At 37.8% G+C, this 22759-nt stretch overlaps 1 protein-coding gene across 2 annotated transcripts in view; it reads right to left on the bottom strand.

Moving 5' to 3' along the window:
- The window catches only part of myo10l1 (myosin X, like 1), a 54782-nt gene that overhangs the window by 26788 nt on the left and 5235 nt on the right, over positions 1-22759 (bottom strand). For both annotated transcript variants that reach the window (XM_058091443.2, XM_058091444.2), the window contains exons 2-3: positions 10680-10778; positions 236-394 (exon numbers count right to left, since the gene is read on the bottom strand). In XM_058091443.2, coding sequence (XP_057947426.2) covers positions 236-394; positions 10680-10778 — 258 coding nt within the window. The remainder of the gene's footprint in view (positions 1-235; positions 395-10679; positions 10779-22759) is intronic.

The following is a 22759-nucleotide window of genomic DNA, read 5'->3' as shown; positions in this document are numbered from 1 at the left end:
CTGCCGGAATATGTTAACTACATGTAAAATGTATTCATTGTAAAACTGGTTTGTGTTAACAATTTTGGCTTTGTGGAACTGATTAATTTGTTTAACGTGATTTCTTATTGGAAAAAATTATTTGGTTAGCATCTATTTTGGTTATAGTCGGGCCATCTGGATGCTAACCAAGGTTCCAATGTATTCCACATGAATTCCTATTGGGGCAGCGGGTATCGGAAATGGTCGTTCTTACGTAAATGTTATCTTTCTGGTAGCGCTGGTACAAGTTGTGCATGATGGCCGCCTCGTGCAGCTCGGCCAGCGACGACATGTCCTCCACGCCGTCAATGCTGGACTGGTGCATGGCGTACACACGCTCCCTGGTGACCTCAGCCTGCTGCAAGTACAGCACCTGCAAGTACGCAAAGAGCCAATACATTAGGTACAGAGCTGCACAATGTGCTGGAAGTGGATACATTAGTTCTAGATGGATCCACATCACAAAATGCTTCTTATCACAGCTTGACATCGTTTTCATTGGAAAGGTCGCTTATTCAACTCGTCCACGAATAGAAACGTCGGCCTTTAAAAGCACGGATTGTTGATATGTCAGCTCAGTGTGTTTGCATAAGTGTGTGTGTGTGTGTGTGTGCCCATTGTCAGGGCAAGCTCTTGGCATTCTCCCATCTTAAATAGGCCTATTTTACAGAAAATAAATATATATAATATATAATATAATAAATAAATAACCCAGTGTTAATCATAAATTAACACATAAGTCATGATGTGCTATATATATCACTATATTGACACTTACTATGGTACCCATTATGTCATTGGATGCTCATATCACCTCCTACTTCAGTACGAGGTGCATTATTAAAAAAAAAAAAAAAAAAACAAGTACAAGTACTGTATATCACACAAAACAGCGGCAACAGTGACAATGTTGTAATAGCGTTATAGAGCAAACTGCCCAGTCAGCATTAATAGCACTGATGAATTCACCAGTACACCAGTATGGCACGTATAACATTTTAAAGCGCATGCAGAGGTAGATGCTGACCACTCACGATGCCTCAAATGCAGCGACTGTCATCTTGTGGAGTACTACATCAAATACTACATTAGGCTCAAACGTCACCACCTGGCAGGTTAGATCAGTGGTGTGCCGTCAGGGCCAGCAAAGCCTTGTCTGCGGGCCTAACCATTACAAGAAGCACTGACCCACATTCGGTCATTCATTCATTTTCTACCGCTTATCCTCACGAGGGTCGCAGGCATGCTGGAGCCTATCCCAGCTGTCTTCGGGCGAGAGGCGGGGTACACCCTGGACTGGTGGCCAGCCAATCACAGGGCACATATAGACAAACAACCATTCACACTCACATTCATACCTATGGACAATTTGGAGTGGCCAATTAACCTAGCATGTTTTTGGAATTGGAGTATTTATTCATTCATTCATTTTCTACCACTTTTTCCTCACGAGGGTCACGGGGGTGCTGGAGCCTATCCCAGCTGTCTTTTTGGGCGAGAGGCGGGGTACACCCTGTACGAATAGAAACGTTGGCCTTTAAAAGCACGGATTGTTGATATGTTAGCTCAGTGTGTGTGCATAAGTGTGTGTGTGTGTGTGTGTGTGTGTGTGTCCATTGTCAGGGCAAGCTCTTGCTTCCTACTCTCTTCCTACTCCTTTTGGACATTATGATTATGGGATGCACTCAATTGTAATCTGATGCATGTTCAAATGAAATAAAACCATTACCATTACCATAAATTCATATAATAAATGTTTCTTGTTGACTAGTATTAACTGTAGTACACTGTAGTAAACTATGATTATATTATTTACTTTTGTTTTTATTTATAAAATGCAATAGAAAATGCAATAAAATACAATGATGCACGGTGGATGAATGGTTGGAATGTAGGCCACACAGTCAGGAGATTGGGAAGACCTGGGTTCCATTCTCCGCTTAGACATATCTGTGTGGAGTTTGCATGTTCTCCCCGTGCATGCGTGGGTTTTCTCCGGGTACTCCGGTTTCCTCCCACATTCCAAAAACATGCTAGGTTAATTGGTGACTCCAAATTGTCCATAGGTATGAATGTGAGTGTGAATGGTTTGTCTATATGTGCCCTGGTGACCAGTCAAGGGTGCCTCAAATTCTGACCTTTGTACGAATGTTTTCATGTACACATCGACGACATAACAAAGTCTGCGATGCAAAAGGAGGCCTCTTTTATTTTTTATTGCAGCTCTTTTCCTTCAAAAGCTCTCTGATGTTTGAATCTGCTTTACATGATTCAGGAGGCCAGGCAAGAAGTCACGTGACTTGGCGCGTTAGAGCAGAGAGCGATATATGCAGAATGAGAAAAGAGAGAGAGAGGAGAGCCCTCGGTACAGTGACCTACATATATTCTCTCCAGCAGCTCAGCATACACAATCACGTACAGTAATAATCAGCATGTTTTACCTGCAGCTCTACCGACTACTGATACATATTGATCCATAGCAACATGCTGTGATTATTATATGCTGTGTGAAGTGTAAAAAGAAGCTAACCACTCACCTTACATTGATTTCAATATTCTTAACGGTCATGCCAATGTAAAAAGTACTGCGACACAACTTGTGTTGCTTTTTGTCATATTTTTCATTCAAGTGTAAAAAGACTCAAAACAAAGCACTGTAGTGGTAGGTTACCGGGACGTAATTCACCCCGGAACGATCAATAGGGGAGGGGTTGCCACCCGGAGGGGTGGGTGCAAGGGACGGGGGTTTTTCCGCTTCCTGCTGACGGGGCTTTCATGTCTCACGTAGCAGAGTGCAAGTTAATGTTTGCAAGAAAAATAAAGTTTTCTCCCAAATTCGAGACTTCGACTCCAGTTCTTCGGCGCTTCACTGGTGACCCCGACGTGATCACCAGTGAAGCGCCGTGAAGAACTGGAGTCGGTTGAGAGGATCGAGACCCAACCCCGGCGCTTCAGCACTCTTTTTAACATTTTTCAACTGTCATACAAGTGTAAAAAGAACCTAAGCAATTCTACTTTACATGCATTGTAACATTCTTAACGGTCATACAAGTGTCAAAATAAGTACTGCGGCATTTTTTAATTGACACAAGTGTAAAAAGATGCTAGGTACTCTAAAACAAACAAACAAACAACACTCTACCTGACACAGTTTTTGACATTCTTAACCGTCTTCAAAGTGTAAACAGAAGCTAACCACATAAAAAAACAACAACAAAACATGCACTCCAGCATTCAACAGCATTAAATTGTAAAAATAAGTACTGCAGCATGACTTGTGCTGCATTTTTTTAAACATTTTTCACTGTGACACAAGTTTAAAAAAGAAGGTAACACTGTACCTGACACTCTTTTTAATATTCTAGAATAAGTTAGTCACTGTTACACAAAAACACAGCTAGGAGACTGGTGTTCAATTCCCCCCCTCTGGCATCTCTGTGTGGAGTTTGCATGTTCTCCCCGTGCATGTGTGGGTTTTCTCCGGGTACTCCGGTTTCCTCCCGCATTCCAAAAACATGCTAGGTTAATTGGTGACTCCAAATTGTCCATAGGTATGAATGTGAGTGTGAATGGTTGTTTGTCTATATGTGCCCTGTGATTGGCTGGCCACCAGTCCAGGGTGTACCCCGCCTCTCGCCTGAAGACAGCTGGGATAGGCTCCAGCACCCCCGCGACCCTCGTGAGGAAAAGTGGTAGAAAATGAATGAATGAATAAAGTAAAAAGACACGCTACACACAGAAATCAACACAAAAACCAAGCAAACATGATGCTCACTAGAACAACAGTTAGTCATAGTTAGCTTAGATATTATACTGATATATTAGCACCGCTGAACAAGGGAGCCTAACTTTGTGAAAAGGGTGCCCAGCATCAACCTTGTGAAAAGGAAATGGTGGATGAGGCTCAAGAAGGCTCAGAGTATGCATGAATCGCTTGACTCTCTTATGTCCCTTTACATGCCATTTAGGGTGCTATGGTTATCGTCGCACTTTTCTTCCTTGCCACCATCCCGCTCTGTTGTGGCATGACACACAGGAAAAAAAAACAAAAACAAAAGCCAAAGAAAAAGCAAAAAAACAATAAAACTTGTCGGTCCCTATTAAAGGAATTGTGTGTCTTCAGCAGTGAGGTGGATAATAAAATCTTTCACATGCCATTGTGCACACATTCTCGCTTCAAGGGGAAAGTGTGGGTATGCGTGTCTGTTGGGTGGGCACGGGGAGGGGGGTGCTGTCTTTTTTTAGCATGAAGGCAAAATGTGCATGGGTGTGTGTTTGTAAATGTGTGTTTTTGTGTCAAATTCAAAGAGTGAGTAAGCGCATGCACACGTGTCTTCCATGGACATTAAAATGTAAAATGATGAAGGGGACCAATGTGGGTCACTAAACAGAAAAACACACATTTGGGTACCTTTTTTTTTTTTAGACAGTCACATTTATGGACTTGATATTGTGTGTTTGCACGTGTGTGTGTGTGTGTGTGTGTGCAAGTCCACCCTGCAGCATGCTCCCTGCTCCAGTGAGCTCTCACTGCAGCTTTCACGCTAGCTACAGAAATCCAGGTCATGTAACATGCATCTCATCGCTAACATAGTCATTGTGTGTGTGTGTGTGTGTGTGTGTGTGTGACTGAAATAAAGTCAAACACACAGGTGTTTGTCTGCCGTTGTTGCTTGGATCTATTTCTCGTGTCACTAGACTGCTGTAGGAAAAGTACAAAGGTGTATTAAGACCACAACAACAAGTTGTTACAGTAGTATGTTTTTAAGAAGAATACTTCTTGAGAAAAGAGCCTCATAAGAAAAAAAAACCCTTATGGGAATATAGTAAAAAAATGAAACATTTTATTTATTTTACAATGATACATTGTTTTTGGTTGCAGACACATTGCTTGTTTAAGAAAAAAAAAAAGTTGTAATATGAGAATAACGTATTTTTTTAGAAAAACATGTATATCTGCAAGAAAAAAGATCTAGTCTTACAAAGTTGTTTTTCTTGTAGAATTTTTTTCTAATTTTTTACCTTATTTTTATGGGAAAAAGTCACAATTTTTATAATAATTTTTAAACAATTAGGTTCTTTTTTGGGAAATAATAATGTTACTGTTAAGGAAAATGTCATAAAATTATTGTTCAACTTTTTTTTAAAAGAAAAAAATGATTTTGACTCAAATTATTTTGTATTTTGAGTACAGTTTTAGGACAATTAAGTTTAACCAAAATGTCACAAATTTAAAAAATGAACTGACAATATTATGGCAATAAAGATGTTTTCAAAACGTTATCAGATTTTTTGCTGCATTATTTTCTAGGCAAAAAATGTATAACTTTCTGAGAATTTGTTTGAGAAAAATTATTGTCATCAAAAAAAAATGAAGTCATAGTATTATGACAATGAGTCTTTTTTTTAAACTTAATTTAAAATACAAAAAGCTTTTTCCAAGATTAATATTTTTTCAAAAAAAGTAAAAATTCTACTAGAATTAAGTTATTATTATTATTATTGGAGAAAAAATATTGTCAGCTTTAAAAAATAATTATGTCATAGTATGATATAAAAGGTATTTTTACAACTCATGTTTTAGTTTAAAAAAAGGTAACATTTTCTGGGAATGAACTTATATTTGAGAAAAATGATTGTCATCAGGAGAAAAATTAAGTCATAGTAATATGTATATATTTTTTCCAAGATTAATTTCATATTTTTACAGAAAAGTTGTTTTTACTAAAATTAAGTTATTATTATTATTATTATTATTATTATTATTATTATTATTATTATTATTATTATTATTATTATTTTATTTTTTGCATATATATCTTTTTGTCTTTTCAGTGTAGCCCAGTGTTTGATGAAAGCGAAGTCAGTGGTGGTATCCATGGCAACCACATTGAGAACCCCCCTCATGAGAAACCTCTATGATGACCTAAATATAGAACTACAATTATGAGGAAGTTGTTCAAAAGAAGAGGGACACACTCTTTTTGAGCCCAAGTAGACAGGAACTACAGGGGGTGTACAAAACATTTGGCACACCCGCACCAGCTATCCATATATTCACCCATTTCTATATGACTTTGACTGATGAACTGGAGCCTACCTTAGCAAGCCCACCGCGTTCAAAGACAGAAAACCTTTTCGTCTTTGCCATCAAGAGATGAATTCACATCACAAAGCCAAGAATTTGTCTTTTAAAGGCTGGGCTCTTCAACTTTTGAGCAGCAAACTAAAACAACCTATTTCACTTTAATGCTGACTCAAAATGATTTTTGTCTTCTTTTTGCATTTTGGAGCTCTATAGTACTTACAAAATCATATGAAGCTTATATTCACTTGTTTTCTCATGTTGTAATGCACAGAAAAGGGAAAGAAATATATGTTCATGTTTCACATAAGGATTGTGAATGATGGGCAAAATTCCCAAAAAAGTGCAGTTTTCCTTTAAGATTTTGATCAGAGGTGTACAAGAATAAAGTCAAAATATTAGGGTACAAAGTCATAATTACCAGATGAAAATTTACTCAAAGAAAATGGAAAATAAATAAAAATAAATAAAAAATAAAAATGAAAAACAACAGCATACATGGGAAAAATAACAAAGTTGATACTGATAATGGTTTTTTTAACTTATATCAGTTCAGATGAAGTTTTCTTGAAATATATATAACTTCTTAGCATATTAATTCATTCATTTTCTACCGCTTATCCTCACGAGTGTCGCGGGGGTGCTGGAGCCTATCCCAGCTATCTTTGGCCGAGAGGCGGGGTACACCCTGGACTGGTGGCCAGCCAATCACAGGGCACATATAGACAAACAACCATTCACACTCACATTCATACCTATGGACAATTTGGAGTGGCCAATTAACCTAGCATGTTTTTGGAATGTGGGAGGAAACCGGAGTACCCGGAGAAAACCCACGCATGCACGGGGAGAACATGCAAACTCCACACAGAGATGGCCGAGGGTGGAGTTGAACCCTGATCTCCTAGCTCCTAGGTCTGCGCGCTAACCAATCGACCGTCGTTCCGCCCTTCTTAGCATATTGCGTGACAAAATATCAAAATAGCCCACATAAAACATAACATGAAAATCTTTTTTTTTTAACAAATATAACACTATTTGGGGCTGCACGGTGTGTGAGTGGTTAGCGTGCAGGCCACACAGCTTGGAGACTGGGGTTCGATTCCCCCCTTTAGGGATAGGTTAATTGGCCACTCCAAATTGTCCATAGGTATGAATGTTGGAATTGTGTGTGTAGGCTTCCCAGCATGCCTTGCGGGTTAAATAAAAAAGCATAAAATAATATCATTTTGCACACCCAAGCTCGATTCCACCCTCGGCCATCTCTGTGTGGAGTTTGCATGTTCTCCCCGTGCATGCGTGGGTTTTCTCCGGGTACTCCGGTTTCCTCCCACATTCCAAAAACATGCTAGGTTAATTGGCCACTCCAAATTGTCCATAGGTATGAATGTGAGTGTGAATGGTTGTTTGTCTATATGTGCCCTGTGATTGGCTGGCCACCAGTCCAGGGTGTACCCCGCCTATCGCCCCAAAGACAGCTGGGATAGGCTCCAGCACCCCCTGCAACCCTTGTGAGGATAAGCGGTAGAAAATGAATGAATGAATGCAACACTTAAAATGTCCTTTTCGTGCAATGCGGCGAGATGCCTTTTCACTTCCTGGTTGGGAGAGATGCAGACCGAGCTCTTATAAAATGCAAATTTAAAACTGCCCCAAACATGCTTTCTTTTGTAAAAACGTCCGAGATGTATCAATACGTCTTTGGTAGCGAATTAGTTAAGACAACGGTCTTAGCGTGATAGCAGGGATCTAAAGTACATGATAAAAATATGAAGAGATTATAGCAGCAGAGCGTCACTGTACAGTACGAGAAATAAGGGGAGTGATAGACTTGATTTAGAATGTTCTAGAAGACATCTCACAAAGTCTTCCAACTCTAAAGTGTGACAGTGTAGCGGTGTGGCATGGTTTCAACGTTAAGTCCTCCATGGTGATGATTCTCCATCAAATATTCAGCGCTTCCAGCCGGGCTGGTATAAAAGCGGGGGAACGTGGAGGAGTGGGGGTGGGGCAAATTAAGCACATTCATACTCCAGAGTAACGAGGATGTTTGATGCTTTCCGAGCACCTCTATTTCGGGACCAGGCAGGGATGCCGAGGCAGCTTGGTATCTAAAAAGGATGCTGTGAAGATGCTACAGTAAACATACATTTGTTGTACAAGAAGATGTGAAAGTACTTTGAGGGGACGATCCAGACTCTTGGCTGCCGTCTATGATTAGCTGCCAACTGGAGCACATGTGTGTATGTGTGTGTGTGTGTGTCCAAATCCAAAGTGCACATCCCTTGCCGGGTTGTACAGATTAGATGAGAACACGCACGCTCATGCTCTTAATGAGATTTTATAACATTCAATGACATTATTTTGGCAAAGGGTGTGCTATTAAAAGGCTGGGGTTTGTACGTCGGCCTAGAAGGGCTAAAGGCAATTTGGATTTGTTTTGTTTTTTAACTGACATCCAATAAAGTTGTCATCTAACGCCCCTCTAGAGGTCTATGGGTGTCAAAGGAATAAAATAGAGCTGCCATTCACATCATTGACGAGCTGCATTATCATTTACGCAGGTGCAACACACATGACATTTTAAAGCGCATGCAGAGCTGGACAGGGCTGGTGGAAGCGGCATGATACTTCCAATGCAGATACTGCCATTTTGTGGTGTTCATAAAACCAACATCAGAAGGTTGCCCACAGCCACAGCTGTTAATGCTGATGTTTTTCAACACCAAAAAAACAGTCCCAATAAAGTTGTATTTTTTCAATAATGTTATGAGAATATTATGAGAATAGGGTGCATACCTTTTGTTTTTTTTATTGAATTGAAATGAAATCTTAAATTAAATACATTTGTTAAAAGTCATAATTATATAAATAAAATAATAAATACAATGTTAATAAATAAAATATTTTTTATTCAAAATATATGTTATCTTTATATAGATTTTTTTTAAATTAATATTGTATATTTTAAATTCAATTGTATGCATTCAGGAAAAAGTCATATTTTAAACAGATAAAAAAAATCTGTATTTTCTCAAATTCCAAAAGTTATATTAATAGACATTATATGAATACAAAAATCCTATAAATCACACAAATCATATACATTTGTGGAAAAAGTCATAATATTATGAAAATAAAATATATATACATTTTTTATATCTTCATTTTTTAACGTAAAAGAGATGTGACCTTAAAATCATTAAACACATCTTTAAAACCGCAATCTTACAAGAAATTCTGTAAAAATAAAACAAAAGAAATCATATAAATTTATGAAAAGGTCATAGTAAAAATCAAATAAGCATCAAATAAAAATCACAAATCACATGAAGTGTGAAAAATATTTTCATTTAAAACATCTAAAAATAATTTACATAAAGAGATGTGGTCTTAAATTAAAAAAATTAAATTGTGAAAAGACATAATATTTTGAAAATAAAGTAAAAAACTAAATAAATAAATAGGAAAAAAATAATATATATATATATATACACATATATTTTTTTATTTATGAGGTTAATTTTATTTTTGGTAAAAAAAAAGCTTAGAAGCTTAAAATTATTGAGCTTAGAATTACATTGTATACATTAAAAAATTGAAAAGTCGTATTCTAACCAGAAAAAAGATGATTTTAAAAAATATATTTTAAATATGTTATCTATATGTTATCTTATATGTTATCTAAGATATGTTATCTTACAAGAAATTACATAAAAATAAATCATATTAAAAAATTTATAACATTATGAAATACATATTATATTACATGAAAATAAAATAAAAAGTATCTATTTATATGAAATGTGTAATTTTTACAAAGAGATGCGGGCTTAAAATACATTTGTGAAAAACTTGTAAGAGTATGAAAATAAAATACAAAATAAAATAGATATGGGCTGCACGTCATGAATGTGTTTGCTTTGCAAAATTTCTTATGAGAATATAATACAGTAATATTGTGAGATTAAAGTTTTTTCCTTTGTATTTCCTCAAGGATATGGTGAAAATGCTATCATACATGACACAGATTTAAAAATAATCAAATGAGTATAATGTATACATATATATTCAGGCTTGAAAAGATGATTCCTGCCAGCGTACTAGTGTACTAGTGTACTAGTGTACTAGTACTAGTACTAGTACTAGTACTGTGCTGCTGCAAAGAGAAAGGTGAAGACATTTATCTGACAAATTTGTCTGATCTAAAGGTTGGAACTCAGAGATGTCAGCACAAAGCTCCAGTACCCGTAATTCACTTAGTCACCGCCAAATGGCCGCTTGTCCGTGGTCCACCAAGCAGCGCTGGGCTCAGCATCAAAATGGTTCCAAAGTCACAGACCTCTCCACTCTGACCCGCTTGCTTTTCGGGATTAATGGCGGTCCTTAGAATTAAACTAAATACTGAATGCTGAAGCTGCCTTTAGCCAAATGCCAAACAAACACATTGCCAGAGTGACGCTAAAAATCCTTAAGCTTAGCATCGGTCTCTTTAGCATGTTTTATTTGTTTATTTATTTATTTATTTATTTATGGAGACATTGTGTATGTGTGTGTGTGTGTGTGTTCTCACCTCGCCATAGTCAGTAGTAACAACGAGGGTTCCATCTCCACAAGAGTTAACTGTGGCTGGAACCAGTTGTTCCTTCTCCCGGACCCAAACACGGGCCCCCTGAATGGCACAAACACAGAATGTTGTTTAAATGTGTTATTAAGTGGACATTCAATCTTATTACATTTTATTATTATTATTTACTGTTTTCAACAGTGTGATACAATACTAGAGATGCTGTTGCTGTTTAATGTACTCCACCCCTGACCCGACTCCAGTTATGCCCCTGTGGTCGGGAGGACTTCCAGACAGCTGCCGAGCTCAATTTGTCAGATTACATACACAAAATAAACGGTCGGTAGGATACTGATAAATTGTTACTTACTATACAAGTAACTTTGGAAAGGCATCGGACTTCACAAACAGTTTGGCGGATAATCCAGCTCCGCCCATGTTCACAAAACAAAACAGTCCTTGCTGGCCATGAATCAGAAACTCCGACCACTTCAGCCTGATGCTTGCCTCTTGAGGGAAGTCAAGGAAGTTATATAGGGAAGTCCGGCTTCCAATGACGCCACAAAAAAAAAAAAAAAAAAGAGTATGCAGAACCCCCCCAAAATGTCTTTCAGGGCTCACTTCCAAATTCCAAACACTTCCAAACCTAATTATCAGATGCTTTGGCATTGTGTAACACGACAATAAAACATTGCCACAACATTTATTGGTCAGAAAACTTGGGGGTGGGGCTAATTTATGACCATGTTCTAATCTCTTGACACCTCCAATGCTTCAGAACTACTACTAATCGCTGCTTGAGAGTCATTGAGTAAACGGAAATGTTCTCCCTCCGGAGCTGAGCTCATGAGCTCCCTCGTGTGGCCTGGCAGCCATGGCTGCTGCTGGGAAGAAATGCTTTATGGGATAATATTGTATATTTGGGATATTGTTGTATATTTCTTTGCTAACCTTTGAGTGTTGAGGTGGTATGTGATGATTTTGGCCTTCTATGTAATGGTAATGGTAATGGTAATAGTAATGGTAATGGTAATGGTAATGGTAATGGTAATGGTAATGGTAATGGTAATAGTAATGGTAATGGTAATAGTAATGGTAATGGTAATGTAATGGTAATGGTAATGGTAATGGTAATGGTAATAGTAATGGTAATGGTAATGGTAATGGTAATGGTAATGGTAATGGTAATGTAATGGTAATGGTAATGGTAATGGTAATGGTAATGGTAATGGTAATGGTAACGGTAATGGTTTTATTTCATTTGAACATGCATCAGATTACAATTGAGTGCATCCCATAATCAGTTCACAGTTCCACATGTCCGAAAGGAGTAGGAAGAAGCAAAGCTTATTAAATCCTACCCCTCCATCTGGTACTTTTACAATCAGTAACTGTTACATTTGTTCACTTCCTGCTTTCCATAATACAGTTTAAGGTTTTTTTTTTAATAATGTACCTCGTACAGCTATGACCATACAATGACATAATGAGTACCATAGTACATAGTACATAGTATTAGTACATAATATAGTGATATATATAGCACATCATGACTGGTTCAAGACTCTTCATCCTTGTATTTAGCAAACATCAACTGCTTGTATTGTTTCTTGAATTGGCTCATCGTTGTGCATTGTTTGAGGTCCTTACTCAATCCATTCCATAGTTTGATTCCACATACTGAAATGCTATGGCTAGCATAACGTAGTCCTAGCATAGAAGTGTTTCAAATGTACTTCTTCCCTGAGATCATATTTCTCCTCTCTTGTAGAGAAGTATTGGATGACATTTTTAGCTAATTGGTTGTTTTTAGCCTTATGCATTATTTTAGCTGTTTGAAGATGAACTATATCAGCAAGTTGAAGTAATTGTGATTTTAGAAATAAGGAGTTAATATGTTCTCTGTAGGTGGCATTATGAATTATCCTTACTGACCTTTTTTGCAGTACATTTAGCGAGTGAAGATTGCTTTTATAGTTATTAGCCCATATTTCCACACAATAAGTAAGATATGGTAGAACCAGGAAGCAATAAAGAGTAATAGTAAGATAACACTATGAGATGAACTGTTACAGTATAACGTGTAATGACCTCCTGTGATTTCCGATGAGTTGATAAGCTCATTGTGAGTTTTCTCCTCGGTTGTAATTGGCTGCTGTCAAATAAATTAACCCTAATCCGATTCATGAGAAAATCACATTTCCAGCAGCTCTGCAAAAATGTCTTAATAAACTTAACACTTCAAAAAACTAAAACAAACTCGGCACGGTAGGAGAGATAAAAAAAAGTTTTATAATCATCAAACAAAAGTTCAGTGACCTATTGACTTTTTTCCATATCTCTGGAGTTCCGCAAGGCACGTTGCTTTGACCTCTTGATAGTCATTGATGTTATTCTGTACCAGGCCATAATTAGTTGCTAAGAATTTTGGTTTATGGCGGTCATGTTTTTCAACATTTTCAATCCAAACATTGCACAAATGTGCTAGTCGTCCACTTAAAAACGTGTACTAAATTTGGTGGTAATTTGACAAAAAACACTAAGGTTACAGTGCTGCAATCTTTTGTGTGCAGCAGCTTAAGAGTAGCAGTGTTAACTTCCAGAAACCATAAAGCAGTAACAAGTAGTTACAAGTAGTGAGTGTTTGTTGGGAGGGGTCAAACGTGCATTCCTTGTTGGCAAATAATAACAGCTTTTTTTGTTGTTTGTTTTGTTAATGGACACAGTAACCTTCAACATGCTAGGCATTATTCCGCTTGGCCTGCACCAGTGCCCTGACAGATGTGTTTAATGAGAGATAAAGACTGCAACATCTGGACTTTCTGACTCTGTCCAGCAACAGTGCTTGAAAATCTGTGTTTGTGTGTGACTCGGGGGGGTCAGCGGAAGTGTGCTCGTCACACACCTTCCCACATAGACATATGTCTCCTTCACAAATGTCTCCGACCTCCCATCCCTTGCAAGCGGGGTGACAGCATAACAGCAAAGGCAAGACAAGACTGAAAAAGAGTGAAGCATTTTACACAATGCCTGGAAAAGCTGGCCATTTTTTGCCATCGCATATCAAGAGCACGTCGGATCTACTCTGACCCCACACACCCCCAGCATGGACTGTTTTCTCGCCTGGCGTCTGGGAGAAGGCTCTGCAGCATCCGCTGTAGAACAACCAGGTTTAGAGACAGCTACTTCACCCTGGCCATCAGACTGCTCAGTGCCAAATAAGCCCCTCTACCTGCCCACACGCACAACCAAAACTTTAAATTATTATTATTTATTCTAAATTATTCTAAATTATTCTAAATTATTTATTATTTATTATTTATTATTTATTATTTATTATTTATTATTTATTATTTATTATTTATTATTTATTATTTATTATTTATTATTTATTATTTATTATTTATTATTTATTAATATTCATTTTTTATTCTCCACAATATTATTTATTATTTATTATTTATTGTTTATTATTTATTATTTATTATTTGTGCAAATTACTGTTTACGCTGTACATTGTTTATATTTGATGTCATTTATTTATTCTCCACATTATTATTTATTATTTATTATTTATTATTTATTATTTATTATTTATTATTTATTATTTATTATTTATTATTTATTATTTATTATTTATTTATATTCATTTTTTATTCTCCACATTATTATTTATTATTTATTGTTTATTATTTATTATTTATTATTTGTGCAAATTACTGTTTACGCTGTACATTGTTTATATTTGATGTCATTTATTTATTCTCCACATTATTATTTATTATTTATTATTTATTATTTATTATTTATTATTTATTATTTATTATTTATTATTTATTATTTATTATTTATTATTTATTATTTATTATTTATTATTTATTATTTATTATTTATTATTTATTATTTATTATTTATTATTACACGGGAGCCAGACAACGACATTTCATTGGCAATTTCACTGCTGTGTTATTGTGCAATGACAATAAAGAAAGTCCATCTATCTATCAAAAAGGAAACATAAGCTTATGCAGAAGCTAAACAGGGGTCAAGAGTATCCTGTTTTTACTTCCCACCATAAGGAGACAGGCTTTATCCCAGAGGAGACTGAGGGCAGGGAACCTACAGGGCACAGCTTCAAAATGAGGGTTGATTACATAACATTACGTTATGTTATGGCTCTGATACAACCGCGTCAGCTTTGTCCTTTTGATAATTACAAATGATCCCAGACCTTTGAGAGTTGGCAAGGCTCCTTACAACAAAGATCACTCTGGCCAATGAAACATTGACAATAATCCAATGACCTTATGTTGCTGTCTATTCATATCCGCCACCACACTTCATCATCCCCAGCTTCTTTCACACAGAGATTCCCCAAAATAGACTCAACAAAGGCAGGATGAAAACGTTCACCTGAGAACACCTCATGCTGAAATACGTACCCTTATTCATTTCATTTCATGGATAAGAGACATATTTTATCAGGCGAGAGGCGGGGTACACCCTGGACTGGTATAGACAAACAACCATTCACACTCACATTCACACCTATGGACAATTTGGAGTGGCCAATTAACCTAGCATGTTTTTGGAATGTGGGAGGAAACCGGAGTACCCGGAGAAAACCCACGCATGCACGGGGAGAACATGCAAACTCCACACAGAGATGGCCGAGGGTGAAATTGAACCCTGGTCTCCTAGCTGTGAGGTCTACGCACTAACCACTAGACCGCCGTGCCACACACAGATCATCTATTTTGGAAAAAAATCAGCCATCAACCTGCTCCACCTCTTTGTGCTGTCTCTGTTTTCATAGGCCCTCACTCTGGCTGGAGGCGGGACAACTGGGTTGCTCCTGCTTCTAATTGGCTACTTAAAACCAATTGTTTACAGCTGTGAGTTCCAGGTTCTTTCTTCCATGCTCAGAGGATGCACTCATTTGGAGTACTTGTATTTTTCAAACATTTTATAGTCATTGCATCTCCGAGGACCATCATTTTCGGCTTCTGCTTCCTACTTAGTTGGCTTTGTTGTACGTGGTTTTGAGGCCTAACGCCTCAGCCATCTGTGGTCCAGACCTACACAGCACATCACAAAAATGCCGGCTTTTATGGGCAATATGAAAGGGACTCGTGAAATTATTCATGATGATTGGTTTCAGTGCTTGAATGCCACAGAACACTAAACAAGCATTTAGTTGTCTTTCAGCAGCTGTTGAACAGAGACCAAAGGTTTGAGATGAGCGGTCAGGGGTCATGTTTGAGGCTAGAGTGTAACAATGAGGTTAAATGGAGCATTTCACAAAGGTGACGGACGGAGATGGAGGGTTTTGTTTGACTGCTTCCAGGTTCATATTTCACAAAGGAAGCCAGTAGAAAAGATGGATTGATGGGCTTTGGTGACACGTTTAGGCATCCAACGTGTGTTTCTATCCCACTGATGCGATAGGTTTGTTGTCATGCATGGCCATCCCTGCCTGTCTGGACCAGGAATTCCCAGAAGAGGAAAGGAGAGAGGGGGCAGGGATGGGAGGAAGACATAAAAACCAAGAGTACTGTGCGAATGAGAGTGCTGGGTGTGGTTTGTAACGCTGTTAGGTCATTTATAGCCCTCCACTGTATTCTCTTCTGGCACAGGCTGGGATCAATGTGGAACCAAAGATCAATTTACTTAAAGCCATGCATACATTTTTCTATTGAACTGTTTTCAATGCATCCATGATAAGATGGCTTAAGAGTCCAGTATGTGAGCTTTAAGTAGCGTGACTTTTAACAGGATGAAAAAGAATTACTGCATCTGCCAGTGAGAGGACTGAGGTCTTGGGGTCACGCTTTATGTGCCAGAATTTGCACAGGCAGACAATGACCAGACTGACTGGAAAAGAGTGAAGCCTTTTATACAATGCCTGGAAAAGCTGGCCATTTTTTGCCTTGTCAAGAATCTTTACAAACAGCACGCACACCGAGGATAGGGAGGATATAATTGACCTTGTAATTTGACATCTTGAGGGTGCATTTACGCTTCTGTTTTTTTTTTAAAGATACTTGGAGGTCACTTTGTGTCTAGAGCAGGGGTCTCAAACACGCGGCCTGCGGGCCAAATGTGGTCCACAGGACACTAGTTTGAGGCCCCCCGCCTTGATATGAAAGTTTAATGTTAGTGCGGCCCGCGCACGTTTGATATGGATGCTGTATGGTATCATGTACCCAGAAAAAATTATTAAGTTTGATTAATGTTCATGTTAAAGGTTAAATAACTGTTAATAGTTATCCTCCCTATCCGTGTGGAAGTGGTAAGTTTTTGGCTATTTAAGTTTAAAGGAAATAACTTGAAGGCTACACGTTTAGGTCGCTAGCTCTCTAGTTTGCGAGTTAGCATGTGTCTCAAGACCCTGCAGTTGTAAATAAAATGTTGTAAATGAAATATATGTTGTAAATAAAAAGAGTATAAATGTGACTATAGTCGTGTTTTGTCATGTCTACAGGGTTCTAATAATGCTTTGTTCATTTTAATCTGAAAATAATCATTTGTCTACCCACCAACTATATGTGGTTTCTTAAGTTTTTATTATTTGCCGTTTTATTATTATTATTATATTTATTTATTACTGATTGATTGATTTTCTTTATTCTTGATTTGTTTATTTATTTTTTATCTTATTTTGTGCAGAAAAATAAAAATTAAGATATTTGAGAACAGTGGAATGTTTCTTGTAGAAAATCGGAACCGAAGTGCTGAAAAAGTTTGTATATTTTTCTGTTTTTAATAAAAAGCGTTTTTGGTTTTTTTTGAAAACCTGATGCGGCCCAGCCTTGCCCAGACCCTAGCTCCAGTGGCCCCCCAAGTAAATTGAGTTTGAGACCCCTGCTCTAGAGTGTCTAGAGCTAGAGAGACATCTTTGGTTGGGTCTACAACTGTGTTCACAGAGACCAAATGGGTGAGGATCTGTTTTAAGTGGACCAAAAATGGGAAGCAATCGTCACAACAGATGCTCTAATTATCTGGTCGCAGGATGTCATGTGGCTGTGTGAAAGGGCATGCCATTTATTCTGTATAAAAGGCAAAGCTAGGTCTTCTGTTATGGTTCTGATGCGGAAATGTGACGTGATCTTTATGTAAAAAAGGTATAAATGATGAGTGTCTTGCTGTTTGATTGAGAGTACGTGGAGTACCACAGGGTTCAATGCTCCGAACTCTCGATGTTATTCTTTACATATCCCTGGAGTTCCGCAAGGCACGTTGCTTTGACCTCTTGATAGTCATTGATGTTATTCTGTACCAGGCCAGATACTGAGACCCTTTTATGTTATTCTCTACGGCATTGTGTAATGTTTGATGCGCCAATATGATCCTGTGCCTGCATTTCTTTGTTATTCTTTACGTTATCCTGGAGTCCTGCAAGACTCAACGCTCCGACCTATCTGCGTTTTTACAAGGCTTGAAATTCTGGGTTTGTCTTGCTTATTCTATATGTGATTCTGGAGTTCCACAAGGCTTGATAAGTACTCAGCCATGTCTGTGTTTATTCTTTGCAGCAGGGGTGGTCATTACATCGATCGCAAGCTACCAGTCAATCATGAATGTTGTGTGGGTCAATTGTAGAAACATCACTTTGTAGATGTCATGTGACATCAGTCAGCTGACATTACAGTAAGGCTCTCTACCTGATTCACTGTTGCTCCCCTGCAGCAAAGATTAAGATGAACAGACATCTTAAGCTATACACGTACTAGATGCAACTTTCATCTTCATTCATTCATTTTCTACCGCTTTTCCTCACGAGGGTGCTGGAGCCTATCACAGGGCATACATAGACAAGCAACCATTCACACTCACATTCATACCTATGGACAATTTGGAGTGGCCAATTAACCTAGCATGTTTTTGGAATGTGGGAGGAAACCGGAGTACCCGGAGAAAACCCACGCATGCACGGGGAGAACATGCAAAGAGATGGCCGAGGGTGGGAATTGAACCCTGGTCTCCGAGCTGTGAGGTCTGCGCGCTAACCACTCGACCGCCGTGCCGCCAACTTTCATCTTTATTTTTCCAATTATGGCTTTGCTTCTCATCCTGAACGCCACTATTAAAATGCGTGTTTTCTACATTTCTGCTTGTTACAGTATTATTCCATGATGGATTGGAAAATGAGCCAATTGTTGAACCCTTTTTAATATGTTGCCTTGAATTCGGCTGCATTGACTTTTGCATAATAATTTGGATTTCTTGTATTTCTGTAATGTTCCATAGCAAATGCTAACCAGATGTAATACATGAACCGTATGTCTAATGAATTATCTCGACTGACGTAACTCAGGTTATGTGCACAACTCTTGAGGAATTATGTGTAATTATCTTTATTTCCATATGGAATTGAAGAGAGGGTTTTAGATATTGTATGTTAATGTTTGAAATTATTAGATGGATCACGTCAACTTGCAACTTGAATGCTGAAACAGCATGAGGTTCCTAAGGTTCCGCAAGGCCAGATATTGATACTTTTTATGTTCTTCTCTACGGCATTGCGTAATGTTTGATGTGCCGATATGATCCTGTGCCTACTTCTCTATGTTACTCTTTTCGTTATCCTGGCGTTCTGCAAGGCTCAACGCTCCGACCTATCTGTGTTTGAAAGCTTGAAGTTCTCGGTTGGTCTTGGTTATTCAATATGTGATCCTGGAGTTCCACAAGCCTCGATAAGACTCAGGCCTATTCTTAACAGGATCGTGGAATTCCACAAAGCTCCATGTTGCCATTTGATCCTGTAGTTCCTCAAGGCTTGATACTCTGACCCCTCTATGTTAGATGATCCTGTTCCATGGTAGTGTATGATTAGAAATGGTCAAATATGGTTCTACAAAAGATTTATGATATCTTTACACACAAAATGAATGCAGGCTGCGGTGCTTTCTTTGTGGCCTTATCGTTTTCCACACCTCATGCCTCTTCTGATGGTCCATCATTGACAAGACCCCAACATTGTTGAGTTTGCTTTTAATTTCCTGGCAGCGTGAAAACAAATCCTGCTTATTGTCAAATGAGGGAAAGAACTAATTACGCGAATCAGGATGCACAAAATGTAGAAGAAAAAGCCGCAAAAGAATAGTAAGAGTTGCGGTTTGTTAGCAAATGAAAGAACAACACGCAGTGAAATAAATAAATAATGAGGGAAACAGCTGAGTAGTTGCTAGCTAATGGGAGTGGGGAATAATTAAAGATGAGAAGGAGACCGTTGAAAAGGTTGAGGGTCGATCTAGAGTTGACAGTTTAATACAAAAAAAATACAACACTACAACAATTCTAGAGGTGGAGATTTGAAGGTTTGGATTTTATTGCAGGCCCAAAAAAGAAACATGCACTATAAAAGATGTATATATTGATTTAGTGGGCCACACAAAGCTGTCATAAAGCACTCTGATCCCTCCCCGAGCGCTGCAGCCTGAAAGTGTGTCAGTAATATTCCATTAAAGGTGATAATATCATCAGGACAGGAGAGCTTTCAGCAGATTATATCAGCAGCGGCGGCGGCGGCGGCGGCGGCGGCGGGAACGGAGAGTGAGGTTTGCATTTATTTATTTGTGTGTTTGATTGCATGTACGCTAGTCAACTGTCCTGTGAGAGTCACATTTCAAATGCTTAGAGTTGAAATTCAACTCTGCAGCTATAAAGAAACAAAAATAGACTGAAAAAGGTAGGAAATAAAAGGTTTTGCAAACTCAATGGCCACAAAATAACCTTGAAACTTGACCTTAACCTCAAAATAAACAAAGCAATCATCCAACTTAAACCAGATTATACTTTTCCGTGTGTGCACAATCTAAATCCTCTTTGAGAGGCCAGTTTTGAAGAGCCTGCTAATTATCCTATTCTCTCCCATCTTGGATTAAACTACAGTCTCACACATACACACACAAACACCATAGCAACAGGACTCCACGGCAACAGGGCACCATGGTAACAGCTTGCCTCTCCTATCTGGACACAAGTGAATGCTGGGAGATTGAGTTCCTTTTGATCTGAGATGCAGAATTCAAATCCAGTTTGAATTTGAATAAAAATAAAAATAAAAATAAAAATAAAAATAAAAATAAAAATAAAAATAAAAATAAAAATAAAAATAAAAATAAAAATAAAAATAAAAATAAAAATAAAAATAAAAATAAAAATAAAAATAAAAATAAAAATAAAAATAAAAATAAAAATAAAAATAAAAATAAAAATAAAAATAAAAATAAAAATAAAAATAAAAATAAATATATATATATATATATATATAATAAAACCATGTGTGTTTTTTTACTCAATGAAAAATTCCTGGCTCTTAACTTGCATTAACTTCCCTGCATTAAATATATATTTCAAAACAATATTCATTCAGAAAATAATAAAATGCCTAATCTATTAAAACAACTGGCTAATAATGTGCACTAAATGTGTGAAATTATTAAACAAGCAGTGACATTATTCTATAATTCTGTACAGTCTGGCCCGATCTTGCAGCTTTAGCTCATTCAAGTGTAGAAAGGGATTCTGGATGCTGTTGCTTGGCTGTAATTTGCCTTACAGCAGCAAAGACTTGATGCATTTTGATGACAGTAGCAGCGTCCCACCTACACATGCATAAGAAAGAAGGCTACAAAGAAAGACTCATGGCACACAGACAGCCGCACTGTAGCTTAAGGGAGGATGGAGACCCACCGAGAGAAAAAAAAAAAGACGGATACTGAGGCAGCTCCTGAGCAGAACCAATGTGTTTGGAGCAGCTGAATATAGGTCACACACATCTCCAGCGACTGTTCCCTCCCTCTTGCCTCAGCAGCTACAATGCAAATCCTGCATAATTTCAACCATAACATATATGGACGAAAGATGCAATAAACCTGTTTTTCAGTGCAAAAAAAGCTGCTTTGGTCTTTCTTAGTTTGTTGCCAAGTGTTGTTCACATACGTAATTCAAGCAGGTGATAAATATTTCAGGGCAGAACTTTCTATAAGCTTTCTATAATGCATCCACTTTTGTACACTTCAATGATCAATAATGGCTTGTTTAGTGCAAGCCGTGGGACACCACAAAGAAGAAAAACATATAGTTTGCTAGTAAAAGCTTGCAGTAAAAGTTTTCATGATGTCATTAGGAAAAAACATCCTCTGACTCACCACTAAAAGAAAAAAAAAGGCTTCGCTAAACATCTTAAAATGCAGCTTGGAGCTCTGCCAACTTTTCGTCAGTCAGCTATAGACGTGGGTTACAGAACATTTGATACTTTTGTTTTTCTTCAACGACTAGGCTAACCTAACATTATGCTTTTTTCCATTTCTCTGACCTATAAATGTAGTTAGAATGTTGTATTCTTGTATTAAACGGTGCCAAAGTTTCACATAATGACGTTTGTGCATTTGGAAGTGAGCCCTGAAAGAAGTTTGGGATGGCTCAAACGCTCGGTTTCAGAGGGCCTTGTAAAGCTATGTCTTTGTGATGTCACAGAAGGACGGGCTTCCTTATATGGGCGTGGCTCTCTGCGTGCACCACTCTCCTCCAAGCTCTGCGTCTCTGTTTATGAGGCAAGCTCAGGCAGAAGTTATTGGAGTTGTTGATTCCCAGCAAGAGAAAAATATTTTCATCTGTCGATGGCATTTCATAAGGAATAGCTCACATGAGTAGCTCCTAAACATTTTTCAATTCGCTCTCCAAATATGTTATTCATTTATTATCAACTCATATATCCACAAAATTAGAAAGTGGGGTTCGCAGTAGTCAGGAAGTACTTTAGTAGCGGTTGGGCGTGTGACCAACCACAGTGGAATGGGCATGCCTGGAGGTGGGCTGTGGGTGGAATGAATTAAAACAGTCCGTTTTTTGGCGGCAATCACGCAATCCAAGAAGTACAGCTGGAATAGGTGCAGATTCTGTTAGATCTAGAAAGCTTTCTGTGCTGGTTATCATGTGCAGCTGCTCTACAGAAGTCAACAAGGCAATACAAAGGGACGAAAAATGAGTATAATAGGTCCCTTTTAAAATGTGTAATATATAATGATTTTGAAATTGCAATTGTCTGGGACAATTTTTTTGCGCATGTGCACACCCAC

Source organism: Doryrhamphus excisus, linkage group LG14 (genome assembly GCF_037039965.1).
Source record: "Doryrhamphus excisus strain RoL-2023G ecotype Guam linkage group LG14, RoL_Dexc_Guam_v1.1, whole genome shotgun sequence".
Taxonomy (NCBI): domain Eukaryota; kingdom Metazoa; phylum Chordata; class Actinopteri; order Syngnathiformes; family Syngnathidae; genus Doryrhamphus; species Doryrhamphus excisus.
This window is presented reverse-complemented; position numbering and strand designations above follow the sequence as displayed.